We start from the raw sequence: 14,275 nt of genomic DNA on the forward strand, positions 1-14,275 counted from the left end.
GAGGCAGAGGTCTTATGTAAATCTCAAAGGACTTGTTGCAAGACGCCAGCATGCCGCAAAGTTCAATAAACAAGATTGACACACAACGACTCGCACGTAAAAAGAACCCCCCCCACCCCCCAACAACCACAGAATTTTCCTTCTGTAAACAAGCTCTGTGGTCGATACTGCTCTGTAATTTAACATTGCAAGAACTGTCCAGCAGAATGTGCCGTTGGTAGTCTGCAATGATGTGGACAAATAGATATTAATCAACCTTTGTGCGACTGAACTTCCAAGTGTTTTTCCCCCCGGTTTTGCACAGCAGCACATATGGTTGCATGAATTAAACAGACAGGACATAAAAAAAAAAATGTCTGACTATTTCCTTGGTATGAAATATAAACTGCAGGGAAAGCGAAATGTCTCGTGACTGGCAAATAAATTGCTAACCTACCGTCAGAGCAGGCGACCCAGGTGACAAAATGTCGGAGGCGCAGGTCGTATTGGATGACTGTGGAGACGCGGTAGTGCATCCCCTTGAAGGTGAAGGCGTACTTTCCAACATTGTTGTCAGGAAGGCCCTGGACAAAGTGCAGCGCCAACACTGGAGGAGTTCTGAAGAGAAAACAAAAGCGGCCGTCAAGTGAAATGGCCGAGAAGGTGAACATGACTGAGACGTTGCCAGCGCTCCAGGAGGTTGTGAGAAAGTTCACAGTCTTTGATATACACTGGTGGTTTATTCCCTATGGAATCTATGGAGATTGTTGGACGATTCAATCTTGGGAGGCTGCACAGCTGGAATCCATTATTCTTGTTCTCATGTAGTACAGGAAATTTAAAGGATCAAGCAGATGAAGGAAATTGTTCATTTGTTCATCATTGTTCACCTGTTGTCATTGCATGTAATTGTCATTCAATGACAACCGGTGGTGCACAATGTTTGGGTTGGAGCTTTGTTTTTACGTCATTTCGAAAGGTTTGCTACGTTAGAAATTTCTATTGTAAATCTTTAAAACACACAGACCCCCTGCAGCCTCTCCCTTCTTTTTTTTTTCCTTAAAGACAACTGGCTTAGTTTAAAAAGCCCACATGCTCTGACGAGAGCTTGTCAACCCGTCGCTCTCCATTGTGAACGTCTCACCTCTCCAGCATCAGCGCCCTCCTCTGGTTCTTCCTGCCGCAGGCGTTGCACGAGGCAAAGTGCACGGCGTTCAGCGGGCTCCACTCGGGCAGAATGTTTGTGAGCGTGGGCAGAGTTTTCGTAACCCTCTCTCTTGTGACAATTTGGCATCCGCTGCACGCGAACTCCCACCGGAAGGTCGACTGGAACAGAGGCTCCGCCCACAAATCCATGGCGAGCAGAAGCGGCAGGGCAAACACGGGAGTTTCCCTCTGACCTGGGGGCAGAGGCAGAGAGGAGTCAGTCACTCAGTCGCGGGCGATGGAAGCTCCCGTCTCCTCGTATTCAGAGGTACTCTCGGATAAACAGCGTTACTGCACTTTGTGAGCTCACTGCAAATCCTTTGTTCATCTTTGCCAAAGGTTTCTCCCTCTTTCATACGCTGCACAAGATTAGTGGTTTGCATGTTGGGGCATGACGCTCTGTGTTATGATCAGCAGGTGATAATGGCGGCTTTCAATCTTTGACACTTTCAAGGCAGCCATTGCCTTATAGCCAAGTTAGAAAAATCAACTCCTTGAAGTACTTCAGTCCTTCAAAAAATAAAAAATAAATAATATAAAATGGTTAATTTATACATATGGCATAGAAGCTATGTCATCTTTTTCTTTAACCGTCTTGCTAAGGCGAGACGGAAAACTCTGTGACATGTGTGCTTTTACAACCAATGTCATCTGAAAGTAGTACTGTGAGGCTGCATGGATCCTAATATTCATGACCAGAAGACTTGAGGGGCCCTGAGAGGTTTGAGATGCTGAGTTTGAAAAGCATTCCCGCAGACATCGCTGCCTCACTCGCAGCCGCCAAGCAAATTTTACACCCTGTTCCTGGTCTGACTCTGGTTTCCCCATCTGAAGAATGGCTTCCAGAAATATTTCATTTATTACCCCCGCCCTTCATTAAACTTCCCTACAGACAACCCGTCCTGCTCAAAAGGAAAGAAACACGCACATCTCTTCAATGTCAAATTTTATATTAACCTTATATCAATTAATATTTGTTCACTGTCGCTTAATTGGAGTCTTGGAAAAGGGCATATTAGCACCTTGTTTTTCGTTTAAAAACAAATAAATAAATAAATCCACCCGAGGCTCACACACAATTATGGATTTCCCAGAATTGTAAATACTAGGAAAATAACTTTCCAATTTTGGGTGAACTGTCCTTTTAAGGCCTCCACTGCTGCTAAATGAGTTCATGATGACACAACGTTCCCGACGGCTAAGTATGAAGACACGCAATGAGATTGCCAAGAGTCATTTCTGAATTTGTTTTCATGTGGCACATCTGCGGGAGTCGTAACTTACCCAGGTTGCATTGCAGCTTGGGCTGCAGGAGTTTGAAGACAGACATCCTGAGACTGTGGAGGTCTTGATGGGCCTTCTGAAGCACATCCTGTGGAACCCTCATGGCGCCATCTAGAGGGAAACATGTTACTGTGACGCATCTGAATGTTAATCTTGAAAACATTGCAAGATGATCCACCAATGAAAGCATGTAGCCAGTGATTCTAGAAGTGAGCCATCCTGTGATGTCTGTGTAATGACTTCTGCATGGGATAGTTTTAGTCGTTACTTACAAGCTGATGTAAAATGAACTGCATTACTTTTTTCCAGTTCACTTTAGTTTCCATAACTGAAATGTTTTGCAACTGAGACAGAAATATTGCAGTATTTGTAATTTGAAGTTGTAGTTAACGGGTTTTAGTATGCATTACTGTTTTTGGGCCACAGTAACGGTACAGTTTTGATATCTTATGGCTCTATATAAAACTACTCTGACAAGAAAAGGCAATTGTATTGTAAAAATCATTAAGAGCATAGATATAATCAAACCAGAAACTTTTTTTTAAATGTGCACTATCAAATTAAATTAAACAAACATAAAAAAACACAAATTAAAAAGACTAAGCAATAAAAAATAACAAAATTATAACCCAATCACAGCCAAGTCAAGACACTTTCAGTTTATTGGGCTGAGGTAGCTCAAACAATGTATAATGGGATTTTCAATTTAATTTAATTTAATTTACTTATTATTATATTATTTATTTAGTTTTTACAAATAGTGAAATATTTATTTTTAACAGGCTGAAAATAGATCCGTTTATGTGGATATACTATTACACTCGTTAATATTAGAAAATGGCCAACAGTAGATCACTGTTGATACGTTAGGTGAACACACATGTTGCGTAACCTGCATGCGACCTGACGCAGACGTCACGAAAATGCAGAGCGGCGCCGCCACAACAACAACAAACAGGGAGGAGAAAGATTAGCGAGTTTCAGGACTGTAGTTGTCATATAGTTATTATCTTAGGCGGCTGTATTTCACTGAGTTTGCCCTCGGGTTAATGTGGTAGAGGCGTTACATTACTGTATTCTGTTCATTGTTGTTCCATGCACTTGGCACTTGGAGTGACGTTAGCTTACTTAGGTTGTTTTCAACCACCGTTTTGACGGAATAGAAAAAAGCCGTATTCAAAGACATATTGGTCTATTTGATGACAGCGGGTTGTTGGCTCAGCGCGGGTTGCGTTAATTGACACGGCTGTGCAGAGAGGTTGGAACGAGTCAAATTATTGATCGCTGCGGGACCCGCGGGTCGTCAAAAAGCCGCGCACCACTAGTCTCGGCTCTTGCGTGAATCTACTTGCATAAAATATGTGTTTGGATAAAGTTTTGTGGCCACATACCGCTGCCTGCGCCCGCACACGCACGAGAATTCAGCTCTCTGCATGACAGGAGCAAGCTGTTAAGTTAGCCAGGCACAGCAGGATCAATAAGAAATATGTACGAATAACTCAAAACTAACCTCTGCCAGGTTGCTGATGGACTTGGACAGCAGCACAAACAGCTTCATATTCTCTGATCAGCTGCCAGACAGACGACTCCTGAGGCTCGTCTTGAGGTCGGTGCTTTCTCAAGCCCTCGCAGTTTACCAGAGCGACGAGCATCGAGTCCAACCAACACAGATTGTTGCTGTTGCTCCAGAAAAGCTTATCTGGAACGGGTACAAACACCGCAGACTGCGTTGGCGTGGCGGAAGGGGACTCGTGTGTCGGTGATCCAACGCCTTGCGCTTCCACACACGCAGGGATGCTGGCGCCTGCTGATTCCTGCGACGCACTTGCTGCATTTGCAGTGAGCTGAGGTGCTGCAGCAGTGGCTTCACTGTTTGCGTGAAAGGCCTGGTGGGGATCCTGAGAGCAGCGTCTGCTGTGTCCCTGAGGTGGATCAAAACCGCCATTTACCCGAGAAGCGCTGTCAGGAGGTGAGCGCGTGGGTTCCACGTCAGTAGCGAAAAGTGTGCGTGAGGAGGACTGCTGGGGTCCCGCTATGGCAGTGCAAGGCGCAGAAGTGAGAACATCCTCCGTGTCTGTGCCCGGGTCGTCGTGTTCATTCCGTAGCGAGTCCAGTTCTGTAGTGACAAAAGAATCTCTAGGATATCCATTCCCCGATTGACTGTCTTTCTCAGTCGATCTGCTGCTGTCGCTGTTTGCAGTGCTGTGCTCTTCCTGGACTTGGGGAGCATCATGCTCATCTGATCGCAGACGCTTATGGGCAGGTTTTATCAACTCCTCCTGGTCCACCACAGCTGAATGTCTTCTTTTACCTCCGATGGGAGGCTCGTCAGGGACAAGACTGGCCAAGACATCCTCCAAGGGCTGGCTGACCAGAGGGAAAAGGCACTGTGTGGGGAAGTAGAAGGAACAGTTCATGGGGAAGTTTGCCAAATACAAGGAGTCGTGAGTTACTTAAGTATTTTGTATGAAAGCAGAAGTGGGACCCACCTCTGGGTTTGTGCAGAGGGTGATTGACTCCTGGAGGTTGATGCGGTACAAGTGCAGTCCATAGGTCAGACCCTTTGAGGAACACCAAGGACAAAACTCCAGTGACGACGCCCTCTGCAGAACCTTTACAATTTTGCAGAAAAGATAGTGTCACAAAAAGAGAATTCAAGAGTTTGCTTATCACAATATTTCAGATCAAACACTTTGAGAAAAGATGGAACCCCTAATAATATTAATTTACAAATATCTTAACATACTTACAGTATCTCACCATATTTATCAAGCATCTTATTTCTGGTCTATAAATAAATCAAATAAACCTTTCAACACTTTCGCCTTTTACTTTCAAAGATTTCCGTGTGTTTTCATTGATTTATTTTTGAATTTTGAATGGTTTGGTCCGGTCACAGGAGTTGTTTTCAAATTGAAATCAGCTTTGCGCAGGTGACAACAGTGGGAGGAACTCGAGTTTTTACTGACTTTTCCCAAATACCCCACCAGTGGTGAGGCCAAAGCCTCCAAACCAGTGTCTTCACCAGTCACTGGCAAACTGCTCCAGCTCTTCTGTTCCATAGCTGTTCGGTGCCATTCGAAGTGTATCACCATGTCACTGCAGCCTGGCACACTGCTCAAGATGCTGAGGAATTAAAATACAGCAACGCAAGTCACTTCATGTCTACACGTAAACCCGAGATTAAAAATGATGTATTCAACCTGAGCTGCCAGAGGCCATTAAGGTTTGTCAACAAAGATGCCGGCATTTCTTATGTCAGAATATATCTAATATATGCTGTCATACTGTAAAAGATTAGCATAAATCTAAACTAAACCCAAATGAAGGTATCTTTTTTTTTTTTTTTAATTATTTTGACAATAACTTGAAGCATAAAATAACTATTTAAAACACAAATAATTTTTTTTTTGACTTTCTAAAACTATATATCGGTTATGCAGCCTATATATACACAATTAAATAGAGTACTATCGTGTCACTGATTACTTCACTGAACCGTTACATTGTTTCTCACAATTTGCCTGCACTTGGTCGAGACTGCAAATATCAATAACATCATATTATGAAACCAATGCCAAACCAGTTTATCTGTGCCACCAGACAACACTCGAATCAAGATAAGAAGTCTGCAGACACAGGTGAGACCAGAAAACCAACCAATTTACTCTTCCTGGTTGGGTTCTGACTATTGAAAACACAAAAAAGAATATTTGCATGCTTGACATTATTTTTAAGTTGCCACCAGCGCAACACAGTTTTTGTTATTATTATTGACTGGTATTTAGTACTTATTTAATATATATTCCGTGTAAATCACATTACATGCATGTTGAATCATTTGACATTCTAGATACTAATTGCACAAAAATCTAACAAATGACAAGCTAACTAACACTGGCAGCTGGCGGCTAGCGCGCCGTTTCTAAATGCTAATATGCTAACTTACAGGAGTGTAGTAGAAATTACTTACAGCCTCTAAGAATAAATTTTAAAAAATGACATACCTTTTACAATTTTAAGATATTTTATACCGCAGAACCGTAAAGCGAAATCCACTCATTGAACGCTGAATTTGTACAGCCAGACACTCAATATAGCCCATGTGCATCACCGCGATACGGTCGAGGAACGTTCTCCTTCCGGTCGCCGGTGGTTGTGCGGTGGTATTTGTCTTCCCCCTCAAAACAGTCAAGGTTCCGCTCTCTCCCTCATGGTAATTTAAGTGTAGGGTACTATTGATTAGTTGTGGTGGTCTTAACGCCTACAATCTACAACCATCATTAGCCAATTATTATTATTATTATTATTATTATTATTATTATTATTATTATTATTATTATTATTATTATTATTATTCGGGACTGAGCCTCAGCGAAGGCCTGCTCTCATTATTATTATTATTATTATTATTATTAGTAGTAGTAGTAGTAGTAGTAGTAGTAGTAGTAGTAGTATTATAAATTCATGAAAATGCCGGCTTCTATTTTTATTTTTTATTTTATTAAAAGCTTATATATGACTTCTTAAGGGATGGGATTGGTTGAATGTGCGTGTGGGATTGTGCTTGTATGTGGTTCGCTCGGGCTCTTTAATACAGACGAGCTGTGACACCTCCTGCTCTTGAAATCCGTGGTCCACAGCATACAGTCAGTTGCACGCGCGCGCGCGCACACACACACACACACACACACACACACACACACACGCACGCACGGATGCAAGCGCGCGCGCGCGCCCCCGCCCGCACACAGATCTCCCTCCAACCAATCCCGCCTCATGTGTGCCCTCCTCCCTTAAGCTCCTCCTGTATGTGCTGCTCCCCTGTCCTCTATTTTCCTCATGATGACAAACTGGATTTGCATATTTTTTTCAGGGAGCGCTCATTATAATGCATTAACTGGCCGCCTCCCAGCCTCATGAGCAGGCTATAGCATTCCACCATGGCATCTCCTAATGCAAAATGAGAGGCAGGCAGGCAGCATTAACAGGCAGACATGTGGCCTGAGTCTGGGCTGTGATTGGCATTTAGAATCAGTTCACCCTTCCCATTCTTAATTCAAGGATGAGAATAAACTCTGCGTCAGCCATTTTCCTTTGTTTCTATACAGCGACTAGGCTAATGCATATTTGGGACACAAATGTATAGGGGCATAATTAAACGAATTTCATACTATTTCAAAAATAATCTTTCTTGTGCCTGTAACTACCATTTTCTTTTCCTATGATCAGAGATACAGCCTTGATTTTAATAATCGCCCAGCAACTGCAATTTACACACAAATCTTTAAAATAAAATATTTTTGATTGAAAGTCGTGTTTTTAAGATAAAACGTAAAATGTAAACGTCTGCATCAGAATGTGGAATAATTTACTCAAATTTTTGCAAACATTATCAGGTAACATTTCAGTCTGCTCTTAAACGGTTTCCATTGCACTATAGGCCATAGGGTCAGAATTAAAATAAATTAGCAAAATTAACATATAAACAAAACACGTGTTTGTATTTTTAGTTCAAATTAAGGGCCACAAATTATTTTTTTGGTTATAGGCAATGAAGTGTATTTTTCTAAATACACATTAAAAGAGTAATAATTGCTAACCATTGTGTAACAGTTATGGTAAGATCAGTGTAAGAGAGTTATTAAACTAACTAGAGAGGGCTTTGCAATTTCAGTATTTTTCACAATAAATCTCGCCAATAAAACTTATGTCCAAGAGAAATGTCTGATCAGACCTCCTGACCTCTCAAAAGCCATTGAGTACAGCTGTTGCAGGAGGGAAACTATTAGGACTTTGCACTGCAGGGGTGTGATCAATCTATATTGTGCTTTCTCGTTATCCACGCAGTCGGAAACAATTAGAATAACAGTAGTTCAAAGGTTACAGACCGAGTTAAAAATCTGAAATTTATTAATGAAATGAGACACAAAACACTAAAAACAAACAAAAAAATCTATATACTGATATAGGTGTTGTCTGTTTTAAATTTTAAGCCTGTTCCCATTGAGAGCTAAAACAATTAACAACAGCTCCAACCCTCAACTGTGAGGATAAAGCCAGTTGCTATGAATGTGTTGGAACAGTAGGCGGCCGGTCTCTGTTAGTTTACCTTAAACATGGTTAAACACGACACATCACTGTGTGTACCTGAACTTATGGAATATTAAACATCACATGCCTCTTGCTTTGCAAGAATTTTTATTAATGTTGACTTCAAAACAAGAAAAACCCTTGCTTTTATTAGGAAACACCTTGCTCTTATTAGGTTTTAATTGCCTTTGGTACACTTTCAATGAGTCATGTGATTCTGAGCTATAATAAACTACTAAATGGAAATGTGTCTTGAAACATTAAGCTTTTCCAATGTTTGACGTTAGCCATACACATAAAAATGTTTGGAGCATGCTTTAATGTTGGTCACTGCATTCTCACCCAAGAGCCTTAGAAGTCACTGTAAAGTAAACATAGAAATGGCAATGAATGGGTGCCTGCTAAAAGTCAGTTGAAAATAATAATTAAAAAATGTCTTGCACAGTCAACCTAATGTAATACTCTCAAAAGTTCCATCAAAGTGTAAATTGCCATTCATGCAGTAATTAACAGCAATCCAGCTTTGTTATGCATTTGCTGCCAAGAGTGGGCAAAAACCCTCTAAAATAAATATACATGTCACCTTTTGTGTCACAATAGAAGAAAAAACGCCACGTCCGTCTTTGGCGCACTGATGCGTGGCTTAAACTGGAAGCGATTCTTAAGTGATAAAATTGCAAATAAGGCACGTATATTGAGCAAGTGGAAGAGTCGAGCTGGGTGAGGAAGTGGCAGGCGAAACCTTCCGACACAATCACACGACGTTTGCAAGCTGCTCCGTTCACGGACTGCGAGGGCTCCCCTATGTCTTATTCATTTCACTTGCCTACTGTACACCGACATGAACGTAGTGAATTCAATACTATGGCAAACACACTACACTACTACCAGCTCCAGCATGCTCTGACAGGAATATTTTTGTATCCACGCGCCTCGGAAAACTTGGGTGACGTTTCACAAAAGGCGGCCAATCAGCACTCGTCTTCTATTAGGACAATGAAAAGCCTCTGACCAATCCGGGGGACGCCAGGCTGCCTGCTAGCCAATCGCGTTCAGGCCCCGCCGAGAGTAATGTTAGAGAGCCGAAGACTGAAGACACTGCGTATCGCCTATGTTCCCTCACACACAGCCATTGCAGAGCATTGAGACCCAGCTGTAGTCGCACGGGTAAGTATCACACACGCCAACATTTTAAGTCTGCGAAACGACGATAACATCCGAAAATATCTCGAGCGTGTGTTCATAATGGTCGAATGTGAAACCTGACGTTGATTCGGAACATTTTCATCGTTGGGAAACGCCGAAAAAAAACAACAAAAATAGCAAGCGCTTAGCAGGTAACATTACGTTACTCCGCCGAGCAGTGTGGAGCAGACGCTCGGTAAGAGAAAAATGAAGAAATGGAATATTATTTCCGAGCGAATTCGACGGAAAACGTCGCTTTCTTCAAAATGAAATAATTTAATATATTCCTGTCGTGTTGTTTTTTCAAAATGGAGTCGAATCAAACGGCAGTTATCGCAAAAAAATTCAGGAATTTCTAGTGGACAACGCGGATATCGACAATGGTAGAAGATTCCCCGTTAGCTAGCCATTGGCATTGCAGTGCATTGCGAAGACTGTCATGAGAGGAGTGGAGCTTCCGACACGGGCGCCAAAAATGACGAAAACACGAGAAAAATATAAAGCACTTTAAAATACACACGGACATATGTTTGTTTCTTAAAACACCGCCGAGCAGACGGCGACAAAATTGAATTCGCGAACAGCGCTTTACTGTAATGGCTGACTGTATTCGCATAGGAAGGCAAAGGCAGCGAGGCAAATGGGAAGACAGCGACAGAGGCGCAGTTCGCTTCAACTTTTTCTAACCGCCTTTTCTCGCGAAACAAACCCACAACTGTGGCGTGCGACGACGGCAAAATAAAATGCAGGCCCTCGCGAATCCAACGACACCCTCGTCGTATTTTTCCGACGCTGGGAAGGTGTGTAATTCGGGCTTTGAAAGCGAGTGGTGGCCGCGGTCGCTCTGCCCTCTATTGCATGCAGCGCAGTGGCTGTGCGCTGACACAAAGAGAAGGAGCCATATTCTCCATGTTAGTGCATGAAGACGAGCGGCCATTAGGAGCTCATAGAAACCAAGTGAGTAGCACAGCCCGCTCATAGAGCCAGCGCAGACCCAATGTATTACTATACAAACCGGCTAGTGCAATAGGAATCAATCGGAGAAAATTTTTGCGCGGATCGCCCGCGTTTTGTACATACTTGTCGAGTCGCAAAGCGAACTGGAAGGCGGGAGGAGACATTTGAGGGGGACTTTCTTTCATGAAGAAGGCATTCTCACAAAATGGAAGAAGAAATATTGCCGTCGTTGTTGACCTCCTTTTCCTCAACGAAAAGCCTATGCGCCATTACTACTTCGCTCGACGCAGTTTAGCTGGGAGTTACAGTAGCGTGGAATAGGGAGCCTTCAAGTGGGAAAATGGTACTTTTAAACCATTTTACACACGGACGCGGAGTTATTTTCAGCTTAGGAAAACGGAAGTCTTTATTCAAGATGTCTGTTTTGATCGCATCGGACCGCACTTTGGAGTGTTTTTACGTCTAATAAAATTATCTTTTGTGACAAACATGCGTCTTTTTGTGACAAAGTTATTATTTTGATAAAAGCTTCCATACAAATGAATATATAAAATAAATAGCTCGCCGAAGACACTTTATCACATTAAATGCAATTTTTTATTTTTTACCCATCTTAATCATGTATTTTTTTTTTTTTTTAAATCTATTTTTAAGAAAGCACACAGGATGATGATGTTAACGCACTCACATACGGGCAACTTTATTCGGCTTTATTGTGAAAGTGACTAGGCAAAGATGAAATACGTGTTTATGGGCGATTTATGCGATTTCCTCAAGGGAAGTGATTTCGATGTGTCAAGCAGGGTTTGTTTTTGGTTTTTTTTTTTTCAGCCCTAAAACTGGGAGGTGACCAAGGACCAATGAGTTATATGTTGGGTGGCACCAGAGCAAATTGCTATATTAAAAGCAATTTTCGACAATTGATCCTCGTCGAGGCTTGGCGTTTTTATTTGTATTCCAAGTTGGTGCGGGTTGACAGCGAGCTGGGCGGAAGACTTAAGCTGGGTCGTCAATTAGCGTCATCAGCGAAAACACACACTTCATGGTAGAGGCTGGGCAGTTATCAGTAAAGTTTTAGCAGGGTTTAGGTGCCTCTAGGTTTCCCTTGCTGATCTGGTCTTCAAACTTTTTTGTTTCAGTGAACGCCAGGATGGGGAAAGACGATTTAAAGCCCAGGGGCAAGATGTCCTCTTACGCATACTTTGTCCAGACCTGTCGTGAAGAACACAAGAAGAGCCATCCTAGTGAGCGAGTTGTGTTTTCCGAGTTCTCCAGGAAGTGCTCTGAACGATGGAGGGTATGATTTGTCATGTCATTTCTTCTTCTGGTAATAATGATAACTATTATGGAAAATGTAGAAACATTGTGCGGTTAAATTATTAATTGAAATCTGTAACGCACAAATGGAGCCGTCTGTTGGCGTATGCGTTTGTACTTTACGGAAGATGATCTCCATGTTATCGGTCTGCTTTTTTCTGCTTTCAGGCGATGAGTCCCAAGGAGAAGGGCAAATTTGAGGAACTGGCCAAACGGGACAAGGCGCGCTACGACGCAGAGATGTCGCACTATGTCCCACCCAAGGGAGCTGTGAAGGGAGGCAGAGGAAAGAAGAAGTACAAGGACCCAAATGCCCCCAAGAGACCCCCGTAAGTACCTCAGGATACCTCTCTCCAAAAAAAAATCTAAAACAGGACATGTGCTTAAATTTGAACACCTCCTTGTCTTTGTCCTACAGATCTGCCTTCTTTATCTTCTGCTCGGACAAACGTCCCGAAGTGAAAGCATTGTATCCTGGATCTGGCATTGGAGACATTGCTAAGAAACTTGGTGAGATGTGGAACAACACTGCTTCAGAGGACAAGCTGCCGTTTGAGAAGAAGGCTAGCAAACTGAAGGAGAAGTATGAGAAGGTAAAGAAATTGAATATCCGTCAATATGCTACCACGAGCAGGATAAGCATACTTGATGAGAATACTGTCGTTGTCTACTCCCATTGAGTGCTAACTATGTAAGACTATAGACAATACAATGATTTTTTTCAGTCCTTTATTATATTATGATGCGTTTTCTCCTAAATCGCAGGAAGTTGCAGAATACCGCTTGCGAGGCCAGGCTGGTGCTACTGCAGTTAGGCCCCCAGCTAAGATGGTGAAGAAGAGGGATGATGATGACGATGATGACGACGACGACGATGAGGAAGATGAGGATGACGATGATGATGATGATGATGACGAATAGATTGGGAGTGAAATATAGTGGTTGTTTTCTTGTTTATAAAGCATTTAACCCCCTTAAGCACAGTTCACTTCCTGAAAGAAAATGCGTTAGTATACAAGGGGTTAAAAAAAGAAAAAACTGTGTATATCAGTTGTTTTTATGCTGTACAGTTTTTTTCCCTCCTTTTTGTATAGTTAACACTACACAAGTGTCGTGTCTGTATCTTTCTGCCAGTCTTATATTTTCAGTGATAGTTCCTAGACCACTATCCTGCCTGGTACAGTGTAAAGGGGGTGGGCCTACAGTATTTACCCTAGTTAGAGGTGCACAGCACATAAACGTTCTGAGTTAAATCTGAGTGTTCCTTCTCTTCCCCATTGTTCCCAAGTGTGTTTTTATTTTTTAATGACATGTTATCAGAATTGACGTATCACAGTTTTACTGATCTTTACATACCACTGTAATGGCAAAAAAAAAAAAAAAAAATCCTTGTTTATTGTTTAAAAATAAATTGCTTCTGATGTCAATAAACTTTTTTTTTTTTAAATAAACCTGAGCTGTTAATGATTTTTTTTTCCGGTGAATAGTGACATGGTCTGCACTTTTTTTTTTAATCAACAAAAAGATTAGTTAAGATAATAGAAATGAGCAAATTAAATTAAGCATGAGTTGTACTAGTGAAGACAGATGTACATTTTTTGGGGGGTGACTTTGCACTGTGAATCCTAATTAGATGGAGCAGGTTTTGGTTAACAACACTCAATCATTGCGTTCCTAAGCAATTTCATCTTCATGGAAATGAGTTCCCCACTGCTGTCTGCCCAGTGAAGCAGGCAAACATGGCACCCAACCACCCAGGCTGCTCTGATGTGTCCCTATATGATGTGTGACTCATCACCAAAAGTGTATGTCGTGCATTCTCGCCCTCTGTGGTCACATGTAAAAGAGCTGTGTGCCGGTGGGGTTAAGACTGAAAGCAGCGTTTGCGTCTGCTCGACATGACAACATGCATCACTGACTGTTCTTGTTTTATTTAGATACTGCTGCTACGTCTCCTGCGTACTCTCCCTGCGTCCTATCCTGGGCTAGAAAAAAAGTGCCATTTACATAAGAAGGATTATGTGCTTTCAAAAAAAACAACACACACAGTGACATAAGAATATGTTGCACAAACCACCGCGATTCAGATGCTCAGGACATGCACATGTACATTGTCATGTCAGCACACAGTTCCCTTCCCTAACCTCATTTTCCCCAGGTTAGGTATAGAAGAAGTTCTGCCTGAGTGGGTCAGCAAAGACTAAAATGTCTACTCGTGAGGTATAAACTGACCGTAGATTTCCCTCCTTCCATG

At 42.1% G+C, this 14,275-nt stretch overlaps 2 protein-coding genes across 3 annotated transcripts in view; one reads left to right on the plus strand and one right to left on the minus strand.

Annotated features, from left to right (window-relative positions):
* The window catches only part of uspl1 (ubiquitin specific peptidase like 1), a 9,421-nt gene extending 2,782 nt beyond the window's left edge, over nucleotides 1-6,639 (minus strand). Inside the window, exons 1-7 of one of the 2 annotated variants that reach the window (XM_076031745.1) lie at nucleotides 6,477-6,639; nucleotides 5,439-5,595; nucleotides 4,959-5,081; nucleotides 3,980-4,856; nucleotides 2,470-2,580; nucleotides 1,124-1,379; nucleotides 437-597 (exon numbers count right to left, since the gene is read on the minus strand). In XM_076031745.1, the coding sequence (XP_075887860.1) occupies nucleotides 437-597; nucleotides 1,124-1,379; nucleotides 2,470-2,580; nucleotides 3,980-4,856; nucleotides 4,959-5,081; nucleotides 5,439-5,564 (1,654 nt within the window). In that variant the 5' untranslated portion in view covers nucleotides 5,565-5,595; nucleotides 6,477-6,639. Of the gene's footprint in view, nucleotides 1-436; nucleotides 598-1,123; nucleotides 1,380-2,469; nucleotides 2,599-3,979; nucleotides 4,857-4,958; nucleotides 5,082-5,438; nucleotides 5,596-6,476 lie in introns of both variants that reach the window. The other variant, XM_076031744.1, reaches the window with a different exon arrangement.
* A 2,943-nt stretch (nucleotides 6,640-9,582) lies between these two features.
* On the plus strand, nucleotides 9,583-13,468 carry hmgb1a (high mobility group box 1a). The gene is made up of 5 exons (XM_076031751.1): nucleotides 9,583-9,729; nucleotides 11,844-12,001; nucleotides 12,190-12,350; nucleotides 12,440-12,614; nucleotides 12,787-13,468. The coding sequence occupies exons 2-5, from the start codon at nucleotides 11,855-11,857 to the stop codon at nucleotides 12,940-12,942; spliced, it is 639 nt and encodes a 212-aa protein (XP_075887866.1). The 5' UTR covers nucleotides 9,583-9,729; nucleotides 11,844-11,854; the 3' UTR covers nucleotides 12,943-13,468.
* Nucleotides 13,469-14,275: the final 807 nt, after the last annotated feature.

Source organism: Nelusetta ayraudi, unplaced genomic scaffold, assembly GCF_046127955.1.
Source record: "Nelusetta ayraudi isolate G7.1 ecotype Tasmania unplaced genomic scaffold, CSIRO-AGI_Nayr_v1 ptg000033l, whole genome shotgun sequence".
Taxonomy (NCBI): Eukaryota; Metazoa; Chordata; class Actinopteri; order Tetraodontiformes; family Monacanthidae; genus Nelusetta; species Nelusetta ayraudi.

Bases quoted from the DNA above. Each gene is read 5' to 3' on its own strand.
- hmgb1a (XM_076031751.1), top strand. From the start codon at position 11,855: ATGGGGAAAGACGATTTAAAGCCCAGGGGCAAGATGTCCTCTTACGCA. The intron at 12,002-12,189 runs GTATGATTTGTC...TTCTGCTTTCAG, and splicing joins AGTGCTCTGAACGATGGAGG to GCGATGAGTCCCAAGGAGAA. The intron at 12,615-12,786 runs GTAAAGAAATTG...CCTAAATCGCAG, and splicing joins TGAAGGAGAAGTATGAGAAG to GAAGTTGCAGAATACCGCTT.